General features: G+C 28.5%; 2 protein-coding genes across 2 annotated transcripts; both read right to left on the reverse strand.

Moving 5' to 3' along the window:
- Positions 1-14,818: 14,818 nt before the first annotated feature.
- LOC110661155 (transcription factor MYB4-like) lies at positions 14,819-16,665 on the reverse strand. Its single transcript, XM_058129405.1, has 4 exons — positions 16,536-16,665; positions 16,269-16,398; positions 15,090-15,557; positions 14,819-15,017 (listed from the first exon to the last, which is right to left on the reverse strand). Exons 1-4 carry the CDS (start codon positions 16,639-16,641, stop codon positions 14,819-14,821), a joined length of 903 nt encoding a protein of 300 aa, XP_057985388.1. The 5' UTR covers positions 16,642-16,665.
- A 4,805-nt stretch (positions 16,666-21,470) lies between these two features.
- On the reverse strand, positions 21,471-23,137 carry LOC131170470 (transcription factor MYB4-like). Its single transcript, XM_058129494.1, has 5 exons — positions 23,014-23,137; positions 22,751-22,880; positions 21,838-22,338; positions 21,672-21,765; positions 21,471-21,605 (listed from the first exon to the last, which is right to left on the reverse strand). Exons 1-5 carry the CDS (start codon positions 23,117-23,119, stop codon positions 21,471-21,473), a joined length of 966 nt encoding a protein of 321 aa, XP_057985477.1. The 5' UTR covers positions 23,120-23,137.
- Between the last annotated feature and the right edge of the window lie 970 nt (positions 23,138-24,107).

The following is a 24,107-nucleotide window of genomic DNA, read 5'->3' on the forward strand; positions in this document are numbered from 1 at the left end:
GAGGCCCTTCTTAACTACAGCTGGTGCTTTAATTGATGCAAATGGTGAAAAGCTTACTCTTAGAGTTGGAGAGGATCAATTAGTTTTCAACATTAGCAATACCAAGAAGAGGCAACAACAAGATATAGACTCTTGCTTGAGAGTTGATATAGTTGATGAGTGAGTGGAAGAGCACTTTAGAAAGAGCTATATGGAGAACTCTCTTGAAAATTGCCTCGCCCATGAATGGAGTATTAATGACAAAAATCCAAAACTGACAGCCTTTGCACAACATCTAGAAAGTAATCCACCTTGCCCTATGTCACTAGTTTTTCAAATTGAGCATGTGAAGAAAAATGAAGTCAAGCAACCATTAAGATGCACCAAAGGTAGTCAAGAAAGAAATGGTTGGACTTTTAAATAAAGCAATAGGAATCTTCTCATGCAATGGAAAGAAGATGAAGTATAAATTTATTGAAGCACCAGTCGGGGATAGAGGCAACAATTTTTAATTTCAGCCACTATAAAACAGACAAGGGTCAAGCTAATGACCTTAGCTTAGCGCTCTTGGGAGGGACCCTAAGTTATTTTATTTTGTTTTGGTTAATTTTATTTTATTTGTTTTGTTTAACTTTGTTTTTAATCACCCTTAGATTCAATTTTTGATAATTGTCTCATTTTATCTTGCACGGATGCTTGTAAGATGGAAAATGCAAAATTACATATTGAGAGAGTATTATATTCTTTTAATATGTGCTTATTAGGTTGCATAATTGATTTGGCTCTAAATTTCATTTGTGCTTGTTATGCAATATATTTTGTCAAATTGACTAGAAGGAAAGTTATTGTCAAAAGCTTACATTCTACATTAGGACAGCATTTAAAGAAGTCCATATTTTGCTTTTCATTTTGATAAGTGGTTGAGGTGATATAACAAATTTATTTCCTTGATGTTGATTTTTTATGTGAGAGGGTGTGCTTGGATTGAAGAATTGAATGCTTAATTAATTGTGGAATTGAGAATTGAGTTGGTGTGTGAATTTTGATTTTGATGTGTTGAACTTGAATTTAGCTTTTGGAGATGGATATTTATTATTGCAAATTCTTATTTGGAGATTTTTTTTTTTTTTTTAGGCTTTGGAGCGTATATTTTCAATGAGAGTATGCTAGCATTTTTTTTAGATGATTCTTAATATGTTAATGATGTTTGCTCTATAAAAAAAAAATGAGAATCTATAGAATTCTGGAGAATTTACTGTTCACAAAGCAATTCTGTAAAAATTGATACTATTCACATGCATATTTGTGCAAAAATTACTATTCATAGCAGAATTTAATGCTTTTACTTTGCACAAACTATGTATTTGTTCATGTTTGGTCTCAATTTTGGTGTTAATGAAGTTTATGCAACTGATATTTTCATTTCAATTGAGTTTTAGGCATCATTAGCTACTTTGGAATGCATTTTTTAAGTTTGCGGTACTGTTTATGCCTTTTTGTTCATTCTGCTGAAAACTGTATAAAAGCCTGATACACAGTTTATGTAGTTTTATTGCTATAGGGCTAATTCTGTAAAAAATACTATTCACAGCGTAAACACAGAGTAAATTCTGTAGAATTTACTCTTCACAGTAACTCTTGCACAACCTATGTAACCTAACCTGTGCAGCAGCACTTTTTCTATAATATTTATTCTCTTTAATAGTATTATGGAGGGAACTTTTTAAAGTTCAATTACCTCCAAATTCTCCATTCTCCATTCTCCATTCAAGGCAAATCCTTACAATTTTCCATTTCATTTATATGGTACATTTTCAATTCTTGCAATTACAAGTCTTATTGCTCATTCTCTGGAATTATTTATTTTAGCACTTACTTATATTTCACAAATTTGTTGCACTTTCATGCACCAACTTCTTGCATTCATCCCATCTTGGCATTTATTTTGACATAGAGGACAATGTCTACTTTGAGTTTGGGGGTGTAATAAGATTTTTGCTTATTTTTGCTTTAAAAAAATTAGCATTTTAGTCTAAGTGCATTTCGTTTCATACAATACATACATCATACATTCATATTGTAAATATTTTAAACATACATACATACATACCATACTTCATATAGCAACCATATAGAAAATTTGCATATAGATTTCTTATTTAGTTAATGCACTGCTTATTTTTAGGAATCATGCATTCATGAAATAAAATTTTTGCCAAGTTCTTTGACTAATGAGAGTTGCTTAGTATAGTAATTTAGCCTACCTCTAGTTGGGTTTGAAGATTAAAAGTTTCTAAGAGGTGCAAAGTTTTGAATGTTTACCTTTGCCAATATCTTCTTAGCCAAAGAGCCACCCAATTAGTTTTTTAGAGATTAGAGTGTTTAGAAAGAGCTATAGAATAAATGGTAGTCAAGTGATGTCTCACCAATCCTAGAATAAACTTTCTAAACCTTTCAAGGTGAAATATTAGCTTGTACTTGAACAAAGAGATGATTAGAAATTTTTTAACTTAAACCTTCTCATTTTAAACTTTTGGCCTTTTCTCCTCATTAAAATTAACCTTTGCAAACCCCTTTGAGCCTACATTACGCCTAAATTTTCTTGAAAACCCTTATTGCTACCTAGCCAATAAACCAAACACTACCACCCTTTTCATGAGAATAATTATGCATAATATTTGGTACACTATGGAAAAAAAAAAAAGAGAGAAAAGACCAAAATGAAAGGGAGAAGAGATGCCTATCTTATGTATAAGTGCTAGTATCTATGTGTTTTTCATTGTTGTTATTCAAATTAAAGGAAATCCACCTAAGTATTAAAGAAAATGAGTTTGGGGGTGATATTTTTAGGGACAATCATAAAAAGAAGATGCAAGATGCAAATATTAAAGTATCAAGGTAGTCTTTTCATTCTATACACTTTTTAAAATATGCTAGCACTTGAAAATTCTCATTGTGTATTTCTCTCCTCTTTAAAAAGAAAAGTTAAAAAATGAAAAAAAATGAAAAAAATAGTGTACTTTATGTTTTCAAGATTGAAAATATTCTCATGCTTTGAATTCTTTTGACTCATTTTCTTGTTAGCCTCATTTTGAGCCCTATAGGCCTATTACATCCCTAAAAGTCCTTTGATCTCTTGATTATACTTACTACATTAGTGGAGATAGGGATAGGAAGTTTGCTTGTGTGATTGGAAATTTATTCATCCATTCATTAAGTTCCATCATTCTATATAGAGGCACTTTGGCTGTTGATTGTTCTAGAGTTTTTTTTTTAGCATGACTTTCTTTTTTTGATTAGTTGGTTTGAGATTTTTGGATAATTAATTGACTTGAGGCTAAGCAGTGAAAGCTTGGGTAAGTATTAGATTCTTTGCATCTCAAAGGATGGGCATATGGATCATTGGTATGGCTAGAGGTAAGTTAGATTACTCTAATAGGTGATTTTTATGATTCTTTGGACAACTCACCCCAAAGTTGCATTGTATTTCAAAGTTTGCTTGAGAACAAGCAAAGATTTGAGTTTATGGATATTTGATATATGCATTTCATGTAGTCATTTAGGTTAGATTTTATAGTTATTTTATTCTTTTATTAGTTAATTTTAGTTAATTTCATTAGTTATTTAATTAATCATTCATACTTATTAATTTTGGGTTACTTTATAATTTTGTTTTTATTTTATAGATAAAATGGTATTTTTAAGGGACTAAAAAATAATTGTGTAAGTGAAGAGTAAATTTTAAGTCCAAAAGTGTAAAAAATGAAGCCTAAAAATTAAAAATTTTAAAGGTTGTTGAAATCTACACAACATACTGCATAGCCTGTGCAACCTGTGTATAGAAATTAGAAGAAGTTTTGTAAGTTGCCTAAAGTTGCACAGGATAGTGCACAGCCTGTGCAATCCGCATGCAGAAAAATAGAGAAATTACAAACCTACTGAAAGTTACACAGGATGATGTGCAGGCTGTGCACCTGCCTATGCAAGAGCATGGAAAACAACTAAAATCTATTGAAAGTTGCACAGGATGTCACACAGCCTGTGCATCTGCTTGTACACTATCACAAAAGACAAATGAAGATCCACTAAAACCTGCACAGCCTATGCACCTGCCTATGCAGTATCACAGAAAACCTCTAGAGCTTGCCAAAATATGCACAGGGACCTGCATGGCTATGCAAATCTGTTTTCACTCATCCTCTCTAGACTTGACTCTGCACAAGATGCTGCATAGGCATTGTTTAAGTTATGCACTTCCTCATTAATTGGATGAAGAAGTAAATCTTCTTACACGTGCAGTGACCTCACCTCAAACCATTTTTAAGCTATCCTAGGGTTTTTGTCAGGACGTATTTAAGCCTACTTACATCACTTTTTGCAAGGAGCAGAATAAGAAGAGAAAGAATTGAAGAAATTGAGAGAGATAAAAAGAGGAAGAATGCCATTTTTCACGCACTAGTTGGGATTTTGGCTCTTCTTCACTAGATTCTTCATGCCAAAAATCGGGTTTTTCAGTTTTAATTTTACTTTTCGTGTTTTATTTCTTCTTCTACACAAAATCTCTTGTAATGAACATGGATTATGGGGTAAATTTTAACAATCATCTTTGAACTTATATAGTTGTAACACTATAATCCTTAAATTTAAAAAGGTAGCATAAAACCCCCCTCAACTTTCAAATTTTGCACAATAAAATCTCTCTAATCTCCAATCACCAGTTTTTTAGTTAGACGTTGTCCTAGACAGTTTCAGCGTAATGCTTAGTCATTATTTCTCTTTTTTCTCTCAAGTCATGTGTAAATTGAATCCTCTACTCTTTATAGAGAAAATAATTTTTTTATGTGTAGAGAGAATAATTTTATACTTTGCATAAGAAAGGAAAGAAAAATACTGACTAAGTGTCACGCTGAATCTGTTCACATTAGCGTCTAACTAAAAAATTAGTAATTAGAAGTTAGAGGGATTTTACTGTGTAAAATTTGAAAGTTGAGAGAATTTTATGTTATATTTTAAAGTTGAAGGACTCTACCGTTACAACCATATAAGTTCTGGGATAGTTGTTAAAATTTATCCACGGATTGTAAATAGTTTTCTTTGATTCTGGAGTTAGGGATATAATATTTGAGTTATTTTGTGAATTTGAACTAGGTTAGTCTCAATTTAATGAAATTTATGAGGTTTAATCCATTTCTTGTGAGCTTATTGACATGCTTAATTTAGGGCCCCATTAAGCTATATTATTAATCCTTGATTGAAGAACTAATCAAGAAATTAGACTTAATTGACTTAGATTTAAGAATAGACTAAGAATTAAGAGGATTTTATAGATTAATTAAAGATTTTAATGGGTCTTGGTTAATTTTAAACTCTGCAAAAGTAGGATTTAATTAATCAAGACACACCTTGTTTCACTTGAAAGAGATTTCAAAAGATTTTAGAATTGATCTTCTTTAAACACATAATTTCATAAATTGGGCTAGCTAGGGAAAATCTCAAATTGACTTGAATATGAATCCCTAACTCAGGAACTATTTTTTTACAATTATTGCTTGTTATTTTACTTTTGAGTGCTTAATTTAATCTCATTTCGTCAATTTTTATTATTAATTTCTCAATTTTTTTATTTAACCAATTATTAAATTATTTATTGTTTGATTTGAGTTTTGTATTTTCATACGTTTAAATTCAAATTTTCAAATTTCTTTTATTTATTTAATTAAATTACAATTTTAATATAGTTCATTTTACGTCAAAAATTTAATTAAAAATACAATTTTTCATAGTAATAATTTTTTTTATATATTATTTAAACGATTTATGCACTTGCGATTGTCCAGGCATAGGGGAGCCATTGTTTGTACCAAATATGAGAAATTGAGCTACTTGAAAAAAGGGAAAAAACTAGCAGAGGTGGAAAATGCATAATTAGTTTCAGATAAATCCATCTGTTTAAATTCCAAGACGAAAGTTTGCATTCCTTGTAATTTAGTTGCATTTGCATTTGCATGCACTGCATTGTTCTTCATGATTTTTTAAGCGGTTGTTCCAGTAATATTTTTTTTTATTTCGTTGTCCGTTCTTCCAATCAATCTTGCCGTAATTTCAGATTATTTACAAAACAATTAAAAGAAAGAAAATATCATTAATGATCATAAAGGATTCACTTTAAGCAGAGGTGGAAAATGCATAATTAGTTTCAATAAATCCATCTGTTTAGATTCAAAGACGAAAGTTTGCATTCCTTGTAATTTAGTTGCATTTGCACTTGCATGCACTGCATTGTTCTTCATGATTTTTTAAGCGGTTGCTCCAGTAATATTTTTTTTTAATTAATCATTCATACTTATTAATTTTGGGTTAATTTATAATTTTGTTTTTATTTTATAGATAAAATGGTATTTTTAAGGGACTAAAAAGTAATTGTGTAAGTGAAGAGTAAATTTCAAGTCCAAAAGTGCCAAAAATGAAGCCTAAAAATTAAAAATTTTAAAGGTTGTCAAAATCTACACATCATACTGCATAGCCTGTGCAACCTGTGTATAGAAATTAGAAGAAGTTTTGAAAGTTGCCCAAAGTTGCATAGGATAGTGCACAGCCTGTGCAATCCGCATGTAGAAAAATAGAGAAATTGCAAACCTACTGAAAGTTACACAGGATGATGCATAGGCTGTGCACCTGCCTATGCAAAAGCTTAAAAAACAACTAAAATCTATTTAAAGTTGCACAGGATGTCACACAACCTGTGCATCTGCTTGTACACTATCATAAAAGACAAATGAAGATCCACTAAAACCTGTACAGCCTATGCACCTGCCTATGCAGTATCACAAAAAACTTCTAGAGCTTGCCAAAATATGCACAGGGACCTACATGGCTATGCAAATCCATTTTCACTCATCCTCTCCAGACATGACTCTGCACAAGATGCAACATAGGCACTGTTTAAGCTATGCACTTCCTCATTAATTGGCTGAAGAAGTAAATTTTCTTACACATGCAGTGATCTCACCTCAAACCATTTTTAGGCCATCCTAGGGTTTTTATCAGGACGTATTTAAGCCTACTTACATCACTTTTTGTAAGGAGAAGAATAAAAAGAGAAAGAATTGAAGAAATTGAGAGAGATAAAAAGAGGAAGAACGTCGTTTTTCACGTACCAGCTGGGATTTTGGCTCTTCTTCACCAGATTCTTCATGCCAATCACCGGGTTTTTCAGTTTTAAGTTTACTTTTCATGTTTTATTTTTTCTTCTACACAAAATCTCTTGTAATGAACATGTATTGTGAGGTAAATTTTAACAACCGTCCTTGAACTTATATAGTTGTAACACTACAATCCTTAAATTTAAAAAGGTAACATAAAACCCTTTCAATTTTTAAATTTTACACAATAAAATCTCTCTAATCTCTAATCACCAGTTTTTCAGTTAGACATTGTCCTAGACAGTTTCAGCATAACGCATAGTCATCATTTCTCTTCTCTCAAGTCATGTGTAAATTGAATCCTTCTACTCTTTATAGAGAAAATAATTTCTTATGTGTAGAGAGAATAATTTTATACTTTGCATAAGAAATGAAAGAAAAATACTGACTAAGTACCACGCTGAATCTGTTCACATCAGCGTCTAACAAAAAAATTAATAATTAGAAGTTAGAGAGATTTTACTGTGTAAAATTTGAAAGTTGAGGGGGTTTTATGTTACATTTTAAAGTTGAAGGACTCTACCGTTACAACCATATAAGTTATGGGATAGTTGTTAAAATTTATCCATGGATTGTGGTAGTTTTCTTTGATTCTGGAGTTAGGGATGTAATATTTGAGTTATTTTGTGAATTTGAACTAGGTTAGTCTCAATTTAATGAAATTTATGAGGTTTAATCCATTTCTTGTGAGCTTATTGACATGCTTAATTTATGGCTCCATTACGTTATATTCTTAATTCTTGGTTGAAGAACCAATCAAGAAATTAGACTTAATTAACTTAAATTTAAGAATAGACTAAGGATTAAGAGGGTTTTATAGATTAATTAAAGATTTTAATGGGTCTTGGTTAATTTTAAACTCTGCAAAAGTATGAGTTAATTAATTAAGGCACACCTTATTTCACTTGAAAGAGATTTCAAATGATTTTAGAATTGATCTCCTTTAAACACATAATTTCATAAATTGGGCTACCTAGGAAAAATCTCAAATTGATTTGAATATGAATCCCTAACTTCGGAGCTGTCTTTTTACAATTATTGCTTGTTATTTTACTTTTGAGTGCTTAATTTAACTTATTTCGTCAATTTTTATTATTAATTTCTCAATTTTTTTATTTAACCAATTATTAAATTAATTATTGTTTGAATTGAGTTTTACATTTTTATACGTTAAAATTCAAATTTTTAAATTTCTTTTATTTATTTGATTAAATTATAATTTTAGTATAATTTATTTTATGTCAAAAATTTAATTAAAAATATAACTTTTTATAGGAATAATTTTTTTATATATTATTTAAACGACATGTGCACTTGCGGTTATCGAGGGGTAGGGGAGCCATTGTCTGTACCAGAGATGAGGAATTGAGCTCCTTGAAAAAAGAGAAAAAAATTAGAGAAATTCTCTCTCTAGACAATTTTAGAGAGAGCTCATTTTGACCATAAACATTTCTGATGACGACAATGATATTTTCAAAGACATAAACGATTCACTTTAAGCAGAGGTGGAAAATGCATAATTAGTTTCAGATAAATCCATCTGTTTAGATTCAAAGACGAAAGTTTGCATTCCTTGTAATTTAGTTGCATTTGCATTTGCATGCACTGCATTGTTCTTCATGATTTTTTAAGCTGTTGTTCCAGTAATTTTTTTTTTATTTCGTTGTCCGTTCTTCCAATCAATCTTGCCGTAATTTCAGATTATTTACAAAACAATTAAAAGAAAGAAAATATCATTAATGATCATGCACAAAAAAATCTCATTATCTACAATAAAAAATTTTCAATTATTAGTAATAATTTTAACTCGATAGTGGTAATATAAAGGTTGAATAAATTAGAATACAATTTATAATATGTGAAGAAACTTATAATTTAATTTCTATTTTTTAAAAATTAAATAATTTAATCTCTTATTTTTTTTATTATATATACAAGCTGGTTCTTTTATTTAATTTTTCATTTAAGTTATCATTAATTTTAATAAAAATAATTAATTTTAATAATTTTTTATTAAAAGTATAATAAAGAACATTTTAATTATTTTCAATGAAATAATAATAATTTGAATAAAAAATGATTAGATAGGTCAATTTAAATTGATAAATTAAATTATTTAATTTTAAAATATAATAATTAAATTATATATTTTATTAAACTCAGAAAATATATTATAATTTATCCTAAAAGTTTCTAAGCTATTGCTCTTTCTAAACTTAAAAATTTAATAAAATAAATAATCTCGGTCTCAATTTGTGCTGCCAAAGCCCATCTCGAACCATGCTCCTCAAGCCTTGAATTCTGGTCCAATCGGTTTATTTCATGGCCGCCTCCGCATAGGTTTGGGCCAAAAACTCTAGACAAGGGGATATTATTTAATGAGTGAAATTATTATACAACTAAAAAAAAAAAAAGAGAAATTATTAATTATTATAACTCGATCTTACTTTTAAGTTTAAAAATTTTAAATTAAATATTTACATTAAAATTTACATAATTATTATTTTAATTATATATATACTTTAATTATTTTTATATGAATTTTAATTCATTTAACTTATTTTTATGAACAATCAAATTATATTAAAATTAATCTTAATCAACTCTCTCTCTCTCTCTCTCTCTCTCTCTCTCTCTCTCTCTCTCTCTCTATATATATATATATATATATATATATTTGTTCTAACCACAATCATATAAAACTTACCTTAATCTCACTATCATAATATATGCATAACTGTCGTACTCCTCTAATTTACAATTCTATTTAACTTTATGGTAGAATCTAAATACTTAAACTAATTATATTTATACACTAAAATTTTATTTAAATAAACCTTTAAATAACGCAATCAAATATAAAAATTTCTCGTAAAAACTCTAAAATCGCCTCGCCTTGCCTTAAAATAAATGTTAAAAATTTATGATGTAATCTATTAATTTGATCCAAACTCAATTGATTGGAGGTGATTATTCACAATTTGCTTCATATTGAAATGATCTGATATGAAAATAAATTATAAAATTGTAGGTTAACTTAACAATTCCTTTAAGTTGGAGAAATCTTCTAAAGTCGTGTAGTTTTTTTGAAATCTTCCAAAGTCTTGTAGTTATTTATATATGATTAGATGAATAAGGATGATTTAATCTTGCACGATGTCCTTCCTGGCACCTTTTCTTCCACGAGGCCGACGTCTAATTCGTTGAAACTTGCAGCTTAATAGTTAATTATTGAAAACTACCCACCATGGACATTACTAAATCTTGATCACCTTAATTATGCTTTCAAATGAATTGAATATTTTTTCTGAAAAAAAAAAGAATTGAATATGTATTTAATTGAATAAATTAGTATTTATGTTAGATTCTCTTAAGAAAATTAGTATCAGGCTCTCTCCAATTAATATTTGGGTCTCTCTATAAGTATTTCGCACAAAAAGTATTTCACGCTCCAGGTATTCGGTCCTAAGTGTGAGAGGGACGTGTTAAAATTTTACATTGGTTTAAGATAAGGTAACGTGCCCTTTATATAATCTTGAACACTCCTCACCACTTGAACTAGCTTTTGAGATGTGTTAAGTTCAGTCTATTTTCTTAAGAGATTCAAATTAAGTTTGAATTTTATATATTAGATACATGTTATCTAAATATGTTTATTAAAATTATTAATTAAATAAAAAAAATATATATTTTATATTTTTATTTATAAATTTTAAAATTATCTAATTTGAATTTTGGTAAGGAATTTAGGAAATAAACTAGAGTTATGGTTTAGGCTTGTGTAGTTTTTGGTGTAAACCAAAAAATCGAATCGAACAGAGCTATTTCGGTTCAATCGGTTCGATTTTTTAGTTCTATCGGTTCGGTTTGATTTGTAATTTTTAATATGTTCGGTTTTCAGTTTGATTCAATTTTTTATCGTTTAAAATAGATAAAACTGAATAGTAAAATGGCCCAAATAAATTTTCAGTCCAAGATGCATAAGCTTTAAGACCCAAGATACATAAGCCCGGCCCAAGATGCATAAGCTCAACCCAAAGAATAAAAATTCTAATATTTTCGGTTTAATGTAACGAAACCAAACCGAATCATTATTTTTCAATTTGGTTCGATTCGATTATTCTTATGTAATCGGTTCGGTATTTTTAAGCAATTTAATTTTTCAATTTTTTATATTCTGTTTGATTCAGAATCGAACCGATCGAATGCTCTCCCCTGTTATGGTTCAAGAGTCCTGTACGTGTGATTATATTTTACTTTTCTAATCATAATGAAATTTTTTTATCATGTCTTATCCGTTAATGTAAAGCTCACGGCGAAGTCAGGTAAGTCTTGTATGCATCATTTTTCTTCTCTATGCACCGTGTTTGTGACTTTATGTGCCTTAATTACATCTGTACCTATTATAACATATATTTTAAAATAGAGTTTAAATATTTTTTATTATTAAATTTTAAAATATAAATTATTATTAAAAATATATATTTTTATATAAATAAATAATTATATATATATAATTAAATAAATTTAAATAATATGCAAATAGTAATAATTGAATTGAAAATAAATAATAATAATAATATTAAATGAATTCAAATTTGTATACAAAACCTATAAATTTCATCCCTACTCCCTAGTATTTCAACACGTTAGTAATTCTTTCAATGAGTTTTCCTTAATCAAGAATTAAAAAGGAAATTTCCTTATTTTACCAAATACAGTCAACAACTAATTAATATTATTGCACGTTGGAAGTATGAACAATAAATATCAAACTTTGTGTACTGCTGTTTGTCATCTTCTTGAATTTTCTCTTCTGCAGCAGACGTCAATAGCCTTTTAAACCAAACTCCACAATTATTTATCACAAAGTATTGAATTGTTAATGATTTCACGCTGATATATATGCTATTTAGTCATTTGAAAATTAATTATTTACAGAGACATTCAATTTCCAAGCTATTGATGAGCATTTGCTTTACTTTCCGAGAATTCCACGTGTTAGTCGTTCCATCTAACGATCTGTTTGAAATTACTGTTAAAATTGCTGTTGATAAAATTATTTTTTAAATATAGTAGTTAAAGAATATTAAAAAATAATTTAAAATTAAATTTAATAAGTTTTAATAATAAGAACACTAAAATAACAAAATAAATTTTCTCAAACTACTTTTTTTAATAACATTTAAAATGATATTTTTATTCAAAAAAATTATTCAATACTCTAAACACAATGCTAACAGGCACTAACAAAACAATAGCAAAACTGTTTTTTTTTTTTTTTTTTATCTGATTTGTTTTTCTAAATCAGTTTACTAAATTTATTTTTTCATATTTTATGTTTATAATGAATAGATTTGATGTACTCTCCTTAGTATTGAGTCTTGTTTTTACCTCTTTAATGGAGTTTATTTGTTTCTTGCTGTATTTAAAGAGTTTTTTGATAATTCAAAATATAATATGAATCACATGACATCTTTTAATTGAAAATTTTGAATTTTTAAGTACAAGTATTGATCTTTTATTTATGAAATTTAACAGTACAATATATTTTTTCATTGACATATGATAGTTTTGAACTCTTCTATGAACCACCACAAATATGAAAATTTTGTTAAAAGTTTATTTTATCATCTAAAATGAAAAAGAACCTATTACTATATAAAAGTTTATTCTCCTTTACTCAAATTATTTTTAAATAGAAAATTTCAATTTTCATGATTTTATATTTTTTTTATGAAAAGGTTATATTGTAGGTTATTAATAAATTATCACATTTTCTATTTAAAAATACATTTTAAAATAATGTTTTTTTTTCAAAAAATAATTTTTTAACTTGTTAATCATAATGCCAAACGGAAGATGAGAACCTAGCTAATTTTAACATAGTAATTAATGAAATGGAAATTAAACTCATCCAAGAAAAAGATGTGAAAATTAATAAATTAATAGAAAAAAAGGAGGGAGACAAATGGCATCGATCAGTTGGACAAGACAAAACTAGGTCATTTAAGGTGAAAGAGGAGCCATAAAAAGTCCAATGAGATAAGTAGAGAAAATGACTAAATAAAATGGCTATCTCCATTGTTATTGGTTTAGCATATGTAAGATTCTTCCTCATCTCTTTCCCAACCTAGCTTTTCCTTAAATCTCAAACCAAGTGCATACCCACATCACGAAAAATTTTATAACGGTTGTATGGAAAATAATTGTATTATGATTATTGATTATGATAAATTTTATGTTAATTTTATCATAATTAATAATAAAAATATATTCATTACATATATAATTATTACACTAAATAAATTTTTCTATGTCCAATTGATGCTCAATATAATCCATATTTTTTTAAGCTTTTATAATTTTTTTTTTAACTTTCTAATTAACTCTATTCATTTGTATCTTTTCTTTTTTATTCTTTTAGCAAAAAGTAAAAATTAAGTCTAATAAAACTGAATTAAAATTTATTAGTCATATATTTTTCTTTTTCAAACTATATTCATTGTAAATTAGCAATTAATAACAGCTTTTATATGATTATATTTATTTTGTTTAGTAAGATTATTTTATTATATGAAGGAAAACTAATCACTCTATACTTGATTGACAAAATATATATATATATTAAATTCATAAAAATGAATAGAATTATTTATATTTAATAATAAAAAATAAAAATATCTTTCATTCCTTAATTCATAGTGAAATTTTTAGCAACATATCAAAACCCTCGCTAATTCGTTAAACGATATATTAGCGACGTATTTAGTTCCTTGCAAAAAAGTTATTAGCGATTGCCATACAAATTAGTGACAAAAACAAAATCAGTCGCTAAAAATTGTATTTTCTTATAGTACAAAAATATTACATACATAAGTTCATTTCTCTATAAAGTGTTACAATTTTTCATTAATATAATCTCTTTTTCATACAAGAATTTCTTTATGGAAAATAAACATAGTTTATATAAATTTAGATAAAATGCATAAATTTTATAATGTTAATTCTTTTAAAACAAAATAATCTTTTTTATTTTAAACAAAGTAATCATAAAATTCAGTGTAGTTCAAAAAGAATAGAATTATCGAGAAAATAAATAGAAAAATTCCTAATTATATATTGTATGTATCATTGTCCTAAAACACAAATAATGAAATATAAAAAGATAGAAAAAATTTTTATAATTTGTTCTCTAATTTTATTGAATTTAACCTCATACATATATTTTACACTATATTCCATTACATTATTACAACACACGATCACACAGAATATATATGAACTATTAATTTGATTTTGTTATAGCATTCATATTGGAACTACAAAGCTTTTTTTAATATGGGCATATAAATAAACCTATTATTTGTAAAATCGAATTCTTTGTGGCTAGCATCTCATGAAAAGCATACGTGAGCAAATGGATAAATTCTTCAAACGACAATGGAAATCTGGTTGCTACATATTGTAACATGCAGGATAATAAAGGGTGAGACAGAAGAATCTCGCACTTGTGCCAATGAAGAGGGTTGAAGTATGCAGCTTTGATTTGCAGAGAGGCTATTTTTATTGCTTGAACCCATGACCTTCAGATTACAAATGGAGTAGTATTGATGAAGCCCTTCAAGGTCCTTATCCTATGAAGTGTACAAGCCTTCTATCATGGAGCACGGCTGCTCCCACAAACTTTCGATTATTATTTCTCCAGATAATTCAGATGACATGCTATTCTCCTGTGTCATGATTTGGTATTGATCAGACCACAAAGAAGGATAATCAAATAAATCATTGCAGTATTTGTATGAATAAACAGGCTCTTCATGCCAAATCTGGTACGTGTTTGCCTTATTATCCTGCACTATGTGCAGGCCTTCCAATGGAAATAGTTGTCCATACTGACTATGGAATTGGAGTTCTCCAGATAAATCAAAATTCTCCAGGTCGATAGCCTGGTTTTCATAAGACAGCAGAGGAAAATAGCCAAACAAGTCATTATCGGAAGCAAAAGGGTAAAGAGTTGCCGCATCATCCTCCATCACATGCAAGCCTTCCACAGAAAATGATTGCCCCTGTAAGCCTTCAAAGTCCCTATAAACTTTAGATAACCCAACATTAGTATTTTGACCTAAAGCCTGGTTTTTATCAATTCCGCTGACAAAGTTAGAACTTGATGAATCTGGGATCTCCTTAGAGCTTTCTGCAACCAACGCTTTTGGTACAGTCGAAATTGGGCCTGTACCCTCAGAGAGATGCATCTTCATCTCTCTCGAGGCTGCAGAAGCTGTGTTATTCAAGCGTTTCCTTAAATTTGAGTTCCAATAATTTTTTATGTCATTGTCTGTTCTTCCAGGCAATCTGGCTGCAATTGCAGACCATCTAAAACAAAGAAAAAAAACATATTAGATCATATTTATTTATAATATGATTTTTTTAAAAAAAATAAAAAAAAAATCAACTACATTCCAACTACATTCTTTTTAATCTGCAACTGTATATATGAAACAAATGAATATGCTTATGGTGTAATCTCGGCTGAAATCAAAATAAAAATAATAATTGAATATGCACGTATCTATTTAGGAGCTTCCTTATTCTTATTCATTTCATTTAGTAATATGATCTTCAACAAATAGCAGCATTTTCCAAAACACATGAAATTAAAGTACAAATTAGGCATAGTGATCCAATTTTCTTCTTCTTCTTTGGCTTTCAACATTAAAAAATAACATCAACCTTATAAAAACGATAAATGCGTATGTAATTTCTCGAGAAAAAAGCATAAATATTATTTCGGATGTTACTGTAAAAAGCAGTTTGAAAATACTTATTATTTTTTAGTTTTATTGCCAAAACAATTGAAAATCTTAAGTATAATTTCATCAATTGTATTTGATTGATAAATTCATAAAAATATTACTTTTTTCAACAAAAATCCAATGCATTCCTTATAGATATGCTCCTATGCTTCTGCCAAGAGCATTAGATGGGAAGAAAAGAAAAACCTGAAACATTTATAATCAAGATCAATCGATTGCTTTAAATCATCATGCAATTATATGGCAATTAGCTGCAAGATTCAATATACACCTGTTCCCCATTATTTTATGCAGCTTGTATATGGTGTCTTCTTCTTCCTTGCTGAAGTTCCCACGCTTTATATTTGGCCTGAGGTAATTCATCCAGCGAAGTCTGCAACTCTTCCCTGACCTTGGCAAACCTAAAACAATGAAAGGGAACGAAAGGAAAGGCTTAATGATTACATACAAAACTACTGATCGACTTACAAAATCATCCAATTCAATTTTCTTTTCCTTTTGCATATATTTAATTATATATATGAATTTTCTTTCTCACCAGCAGCTTTTGGCATCTCATTCCAGTTCCAAATGCCATATCTGCTAATATAAGCTATTAACTTCTGATCTTCCTCAGGACTCCATTTTCCTTTATTCAGAGCCATTTTTTTTTTTTTGTGAGGGTACTTAGCCAAAGAAATTGGCATATATACATACAAACACAAGTATGTGCTTATGTTCAAAGTTTCAAAATTCTAAATTTTTTATTCCAATGGTTAATAAAAACAAGGCAAGACAAGAAGTGTAAACCAAAGAATAGTCATCTGGCTACTAGAAAGGCTCTTTTTTTAAAAAAAAGAAAAAAAAAAAGAAAAAACTTATTTATATTATATATGCAAGGATATAATATCATTGATTGTGTATATGATGCCAAAAGATATCATCTAAACTAGATCCAAAAATCTTAATGGGATTAGTTTCTTGAGGCTCAAGCTCAAGACTAAAACATCGCAAGTTATATGGCCGTATTGAACTCTTATTCTCTTATTAGAATTTCAAAGGAAAATATTTGAGTTTAAATTTCCGTTTGTTTCAGAAAAATAATTTGTATATAGAAGATGTTTTCTAAAAAATATTTTTCATAAAAATATTTTTTTGTTATATGATTGTAATGTTAATTTAAAGATACATGTTTATATTATATATATATATATATGTGTGTGTTCATATTTTAATAAGATTATCAAATTATAGAAAATAACTTATTTTTTTTAATTTAATCAGGTTCGTTAACTTATTTTCCTCAGTATTCTAAATGCTAAAGAATATGAAAAGTATTTAATCTGTGAAATAAACAGAGCCTAAATTTTCTCACATCTTCTCAAAATTGTTCAAATCAATGTGGTTAATGTAACGATTTTTTTTCCTAATTCATTTGGTTCTTATTAGATATCGAACTTGTTAGTTTGTCACTTTGTTCGGTTTTTCTATAATACTTTGTCTGTAGCTAGAATAGTTTGTAAGGCATGACTTTTTGTCATGCAATGTGATCCTATTTGGTTTGGTTTTTTTACTCTCTTTTTAAGTTTTTTTCACTTAGTTGTGTCCAAGGTCTATTGATTGGACATGCACATACTAAATTTTTTCTGATTTTATTAATAAAAGTCACTACTTATAAAAAAAAAAAAAGAAGTCTTGTATACTTAATAAATTAGCCTCACTATACATATTGTATCTTAGGTCTATGATTGAATGAGTTTAAATAAGAAAATCAAGAGTTAAAGTCTCAATTATATTGGAGACAAATGAATAAAAGAGGTAACTAAATTATATATTCAAAATAAATATAGTTTTAGCTTATTTAAAAAAGGATGAAATTACAAACACAATTTTATTAGATCGAAACAAATATTGCTGAAATGTTTAATCCTATAGCAGCTTGTTGATCATACATAGCTAATTATAATGCTTCCTTAGAAAGAAAAAATTGGCCCCTCAAAGAAAAAAAAACGAAAGCAACATAACTAGTCTCCAAAATGCATACCAACAAAATCCATCATATGTATAGAATTAATTAAATAAATAAACTATTTCACAAATTGCATATATAATAATATAGTAAATATTGAAGTTCATGCGTGTATATGTGAACAGTGAACCATTTTCATCAACGAAATGTTTAAAAAATCAAAGTCTAGCTGCACGGCTGATATTCCATACTTTAATCAAGTAACAAAAGGCAGAGTGCGAGGAAAGAGGCAAGAGATTTCCCATTGAGATCTATTGAATTGCAATAAATACTAATTAATTATGCTCACTAGGTGAGATTACAATAATCTAATATTAAGGATTTGCTCGTAAAGCTGACCGTGTGGAAAAACGCAGGTAAAGACACCTTGTTCATGCATATTAGCATGATTAACATTCAATGATTCCTCAACAATGGAATTAAACAAATAAATAAAGCAAAGCATTAAGGATTAGATGCATAATTTGTGAAGTATTCGAGATATATTTCCCATCAGTAATTTTCTTCGTCTCATTTGATTAATGTTGTTGAAAGCTACATTAAATAATATTAAATACCAAGTCATGGTCATGCCTCGTGGCCACAGATCATTATTATAGTTAAATAATTACTAGGTTAGTTGATCATCAATTGACTAACCTTCAGCGTCTATACTGGTACAAAAGGACGATTAAATATGAATTTAGAAAAAAAAAAAAAAAAAAAAAGACTTCCAGGACTTCCACGTTTGAGAGGTGAGACTCATCACCATGCCTAATCAAAATACAGAGGCTAATGCATAGGAAAATTTTAAGTAACATTGACTTGCTTGTGTAAACACAAAGAAAAAAATCAAGGTTTTAAAGTTAGGGTTTGTTCAAGTTTCGTTTTTTCAAGTGAAGATCTTCACGTACGGCTGTTGAAAGTTTATCACTATTTGCCTTTTTGTTTTCTAGCGCAATGGTCTTCCTATTAATTTCCAAGATACATGAGAGAAACTGGCTCCAGGCTTCCAGGCTCTTTGTGGGGGGGGAGGTGAAATTAAGGTTTCCCTCAACAACGACACACACAGAGCCCAACTGCCCATTGACGGTGATGGCGGCGGCGCTGCTTTATCAATCCCATCGAGCCTGAGGCGGCCTAACATGTATAGACAATTAAAATGGGATTAGAAAGGAAACGTGGATGTTAAGGACGTCCAAGGTGAAATATTGTAGCAAGGACCACAACATGTTTTCATTTCGCACACGTTAATCATGAGATTTTTTTTTTTATATATATAAATAAATTATGCAAGTAATTGTCAAAACACATATACTACTTTCATTGTGGCTTTGTCTCGCTTTAAGAGATTTGTTAGTTTGGAAAGTGACAAAATTGATGTCTTTACCCTTTTGAAGAATTTTCGGTATTTGTAGCACTAGCGATTATAATGGATAAAACATTTATGAAAATTATTTTGATAAAAGAATTCAAACTGAATTATTATTTTTAATATTTAAATTTACATCAAATTTAATTAGAATTTATTTTAAATTATTTAAATTGGACAAGAAATTCTTTTGCATATTTTCTTTCTCTGTGGTGGATTGAATTTCTTTTATTGTAAAGTTGGAGACGTCTTCCTAAGACGAGTAGTATTTAGACACCAATACTCCATCTAAACCAACCTCTAAATAACACAATAAAGTATAAAAAATTTCTCGTAAAAACTCTAAAATTGCCTCGCCTCAAAATAAATGTTAACAATTTCTGATCTAATCTATTAATTCGATCCAAACTCACTTGATTGGAGGTCATATTGAAATGATCTGATATGAAAATAATTTATAAAATTGTAGATTAACTTAACAATTCCTATAAGTTGGAGAAATCTTCCAAAGTCGTGTAGTTAATTATATATGATTAGATGAATGGGGAAGAAATCTTGTAAGATGTCCTTCATGGTACCTTTTCTTCCACAAGGCCGGTGTCTAATTCGTTGAAACCTTCAGCTTAATCCTTAATTAATTAAGTGGTGATAGTGATAGCCGTGGAGCTACAGTGCTAAAGGTGACAAAGTAATGGTAATGATAGAGTGATAATTATGATCAATCATTTTTATATATAATAATAATTACATTAATCAAATTGTACTTAATTATATTATGTAATTATTATTATATTTCATTAATTTTTTTATGTTTCTCATGAGTGTGTAATTAATATATATATATATATATTATGACAAAAAGATAAGATAAAAAATAAAATAAAAGAACAGAGAGTGAGAGAGAATTGCTGAGTTAAGACCGCCCCCGGATTGCATCGATCGGTTGGATTATTTAAGGTGGAAGAGCCGCCATAAAATATCCATTGAAATAAGCAGAGAAAATGAATATATAGGCTAGCACCATTGTTATTGGTTCAGAAAATGTAAGATTCTTCCCTGTATTTTTGCCAATCTTTTCTTTGAATCTCAAACCAAGTTTTATGCCTTTTCCTCTCTAACTAATTTTATCCTCTCTTATTTTCTTTTTTAATTTATTTAACTTTGATAAATTTTAAATTTCATAATTTTAAAAATAATTTTAATAATATAAATTAGAACTCATTAATGTGTAACTTTTTTTAACTACATTCATTATAAAACAGCTTAATTAGTAGAATTTTTATGACTATAATTAATTTATTAAAATAAATTAAAATTATTATGCTTTACGAAAAAATTTTATTTTTATCAAATTTTTGTATTTTATATTATATATATATAATTGTTTATATTTAATAATAAAAAATAAAAATACCAATCATTATTAATTTAAATAATAATTTATTAACTATATGGATTTTGAAAATATTATAAGAAAATATAACTTTTAATATTTTTTTTCCCATTAGCGACGAAGTTATACTAATCTTTAAATGATACATTAGCATTCTTGTGTATGTATACATATAAATTCATTGTAAAAAATTTTGTCGTTAAATATATGTTTATTTTCCCTTAAAGTGTTACTATTTTTTATTAATTTAATATTTTTTTTCATAAAAGAATTGCTTTATGAAAATAAACATAATTAATTTTAAATAACACACCAAATATGATAGTAACTATTAATTTGATTTTTTAAAAAATAAATTTTATTTTGTTATAGCATCTATTTGAACTACAAAGTTTTTTTATGGCAAACCCTAAGAAGGTATGAAGACTTTAAATAAATATATTATTTATGAGAATTTATTTCTTAAAATTTGTAGAGTAACCCACATATATGTAAGTATAAGAAGCACTACATTATGATTTCAGGAAGTAAAAAAAAAAAAAAACTACATTATTTTCCGTAATAATATCCCATTATTTGTAAAATCGAATTCTATCTCATGCAAACTGCAAAGCATAATGTATATATTCTTCAAAAGACAATGGAATTGCTCAACCCATGTGCCAACCTTCGAATGAAATTGGATGCTCCCACAACCGTCGAATTTCTCCGGAAATCTGGTTTATTGTATATTATTATAGCATGCAGGACAATCTTCAAAATTGTTTCTGGTACCGGAATCATATGGATGAACAGGCCCTTCAAGACCTTTCTTATCCGCTGTAATGTACAAGTCTTCTATCATTGGGCACGGCTGCTCCCACAAACTTTGGATTATTTCTCCAGATAATTCAGATGGCTTGCTATTCTCTTGTGTCATGACCTGGTATTCATCAAACCACAAAAGAGGATATTCAAATAAATCACTGCAGTAATTATAATATGAATAAACAGGCTCTTCATGCCAAATCTGGTTCGTGATTGCCTTATTATCCTCCACTATGTGTAAGCCCTCCAATGGAAATGGCTGTCCACAGTGACTCTGGAATTGGAGGTCTCCAGATAAATCAATATGCTCCTGTTCTATTGCCTGGTTCTCATAAGACAGCAGAGGAAAATAGCCAAACAAGTCATTATAGGAAGGAAAAGGGTAAAGAGTTTCCCAATGATCCTCCATTATATGCAAGCCTTCCGTAGAAAATGATTGTCCATGTAAGGTTTCGAAGTTTTCAGAAACTGTAGATAGCACAACATTAGTACTTTGACCTAAAGCCTGGTTTTTATCAATTCCGTTGACAAGATTAGAACTTGATGAATTTGGGATCTCCTTAGAGCTTTCTGCGATCAACGCTTTTGGAACAGTCGAAATTGAGCCAGTACCTTCGGAGAGATGCTTCTTCATCTTTGGCTGCACTCCATAAGTACTTTGCACCCTCTCCAATTTAGTTGCAGATGCTGCATTCCGCAAGCGTCTTTTTAAATTGCAGTTCCAGTAATTTTTTATGTCATTGTCTGTTCTTCCAGGCAATCTGGCTGCAATTGCAGACCACCTAAAGAAAGAGGGAAAAAAACCGTAATTAGATCCTGTATATATGTATATCATATTTTTTTTATAAAATAAAATCAAACTACATTCTTTATAATCTGCAAATGTATATATTAGTATATGTAACCAAAAGAAAATGCTAATGGTGTTATCTCGGTTGAAACCAAAATAAAAATTATAATTGAGTATGCACATATTCATTTAGGAGCTTGTCTTGTACGCACTTATGCATTTTATTAAGTAATATTATCTTCAACAATGGTTAAATAGCAACATTTTCCAAAACAAATGAAATTAAAGTACAAATTAGGCATAGTGATCCGATGTGCTTCTTCTTCTTGTAATCAAGATCAATCGATTGCCTTAAATAACCATCATGCAATTATATGGTTAGCTGCAAGATTCAACATATATACCTGTTCCCCAGCATTTCATGCAGCTTGTATATAGTGTCTTCTTCTTTCTTGCTGAAGTTCCCATGCTTTATATTTGGCCTGAGATAATTTATCCAGCGAAGTCTACAACTCTTCCCTGACCTTGGCAAACCTAAAAGAGTACAAGGGAACAAAAGGAAAGGCTTATTAATTAAATACAACACTACTGATTTACTTATAAAATCATCCAATTCAATTTTCTTTTCCTTTTGCATATAGTTATATATATGAATTTTCTTTCTCACCAGCAGCTTTTGGCATCTCATTCCAGTTGCAAATGCCATGTCTGCTAATATAAGCTGTTAACTTTTGATCTTCCTCAGGACTCCATTTTCCTTTTTTCAAAGCCATTCTTTTTGCGAGATACTGAGCCAAAGTGATAGGCATATTATTATACACACACAAGTATGTGTTTATGTTCAAATTTTCAAAATTCTAATTGTTTTATATTCCAATAATTAATAAAGACAAGGCAAGGCAAGAAGGGTAAGCCAAAGAATAGTCATCTGACTACTGGAAAGGCTCAATTTTTTTTTAACCTATTTATATTATATATGCAAGGATATAACATCATTGATTGTGTATATGATGCCAACAGATATCCTGTAAACTAGAGTCAAATATGATAATGGGTTAATTTCTTGAGACTCAAGCTCAACATTATACAGCCGTGTTGAACTCGTATTCTCTTTTTAGAATTCGAAAGGAAAAGATTTTGAGTTTAAACTTCTCAAAATTGTTTAAATCAATGCCATTAATATAGTGAATTTTTTTATTCGTTAAAGCTCCATTTGTTTTACAAATAATATTTTCCTTATATATTTTCTAGCATTTGGAACATTCAGAAAAATTGATTGACGGAAAATATTTTCCTAATCAAAGAAAAAACTGAGTCATTTTTTTAAAAAAATAACTTTCATTTTTGAAAAGAGAAAGTCATTTTTTATTTTTTAAACTCTGATGATTTTATTAAAATGTGAATACATATACATACATGAAATAAATATATATTATTAATTTAACATTGTAACCAAATAATGGAAAATATTTTCATTCATATACAAGTTATTTTCCGTGAAACAAATGAAGCTTTAATTCTGATTAAAGATTGAACTCAAGATCTTATTGTTTTAGAAATGATTCCATTATCAGTTAATTATAGTTGTGCATAATTTTTGGGGCTCCAAGATGAATTGAAGAACTATAACGAATTGTACCAAAATCAAAAAGAAAGTGTCACTTTTAAAACCAAACCATATTATATCGAATCTATATTTACCATTTTGATTTAGTTCTGATTCTCATCAAGAACCAAATTAAAATTATACTCGAAACAAAA

Source organism: Hevea brasiliensis, chromosome 11, assembly GCF_030052815.1.
Source record: "Hevea brasiliensis isolate MT/VB/25A 57/8 chromosome 11, ASM3005281v1, whole genome shotgun sequence".
NCBI lineage: Eukaryota > Viridiplantae > Streptophyta > Magnoliopsida > Malpighiales > Euphorbiaceae > Hevea > Hevea brasiliensis.

Coding starts and splice junctions, on each gene's coding strand:
- LOC110661155 (XM_058129405.1), bottom strand. CDS start 16,641: ATGGCTCTGAATAAAGGAAAATGGAGTCCTGAGGAAGATCAGAAGTTA. Junction 15,558..16,268: donor CATAAAATAATGGGGAACAG/GTGTATATTGAA, acceptor TCTTTGTTTTAG/ATGGTCTGCAATTGCAGCCA. Junction 15,018..15,089: donor GATTTATCTGGAGAACTCCA/ATTCCATAGTCA, acceptor TAAGGCAAACAC/GTACCAGATTTGGCATGAAG.
- LOC131170470 (XM_058129494.1), bottom strand. CDS start 23,119: ATGGCTTTGAAAAAAGGAAAATGGAGTCCTGAGGAAGATCAAAAGTTA. Junction 22,881..23,013: donor TGAGATGCCAAAAGCTGCTG/GTGAGAAAGAAA, acceptor GTACTCTTTTAG/GTTTGCCAAGGTCAGGGAAG. Junction 21,766..21,837: donor GATTTATCTGGAGACCTCCA/ATTCCAGAGTCA, acceptor TAAGGCAATCAC/GAACCAGATTTGGCATGAAG.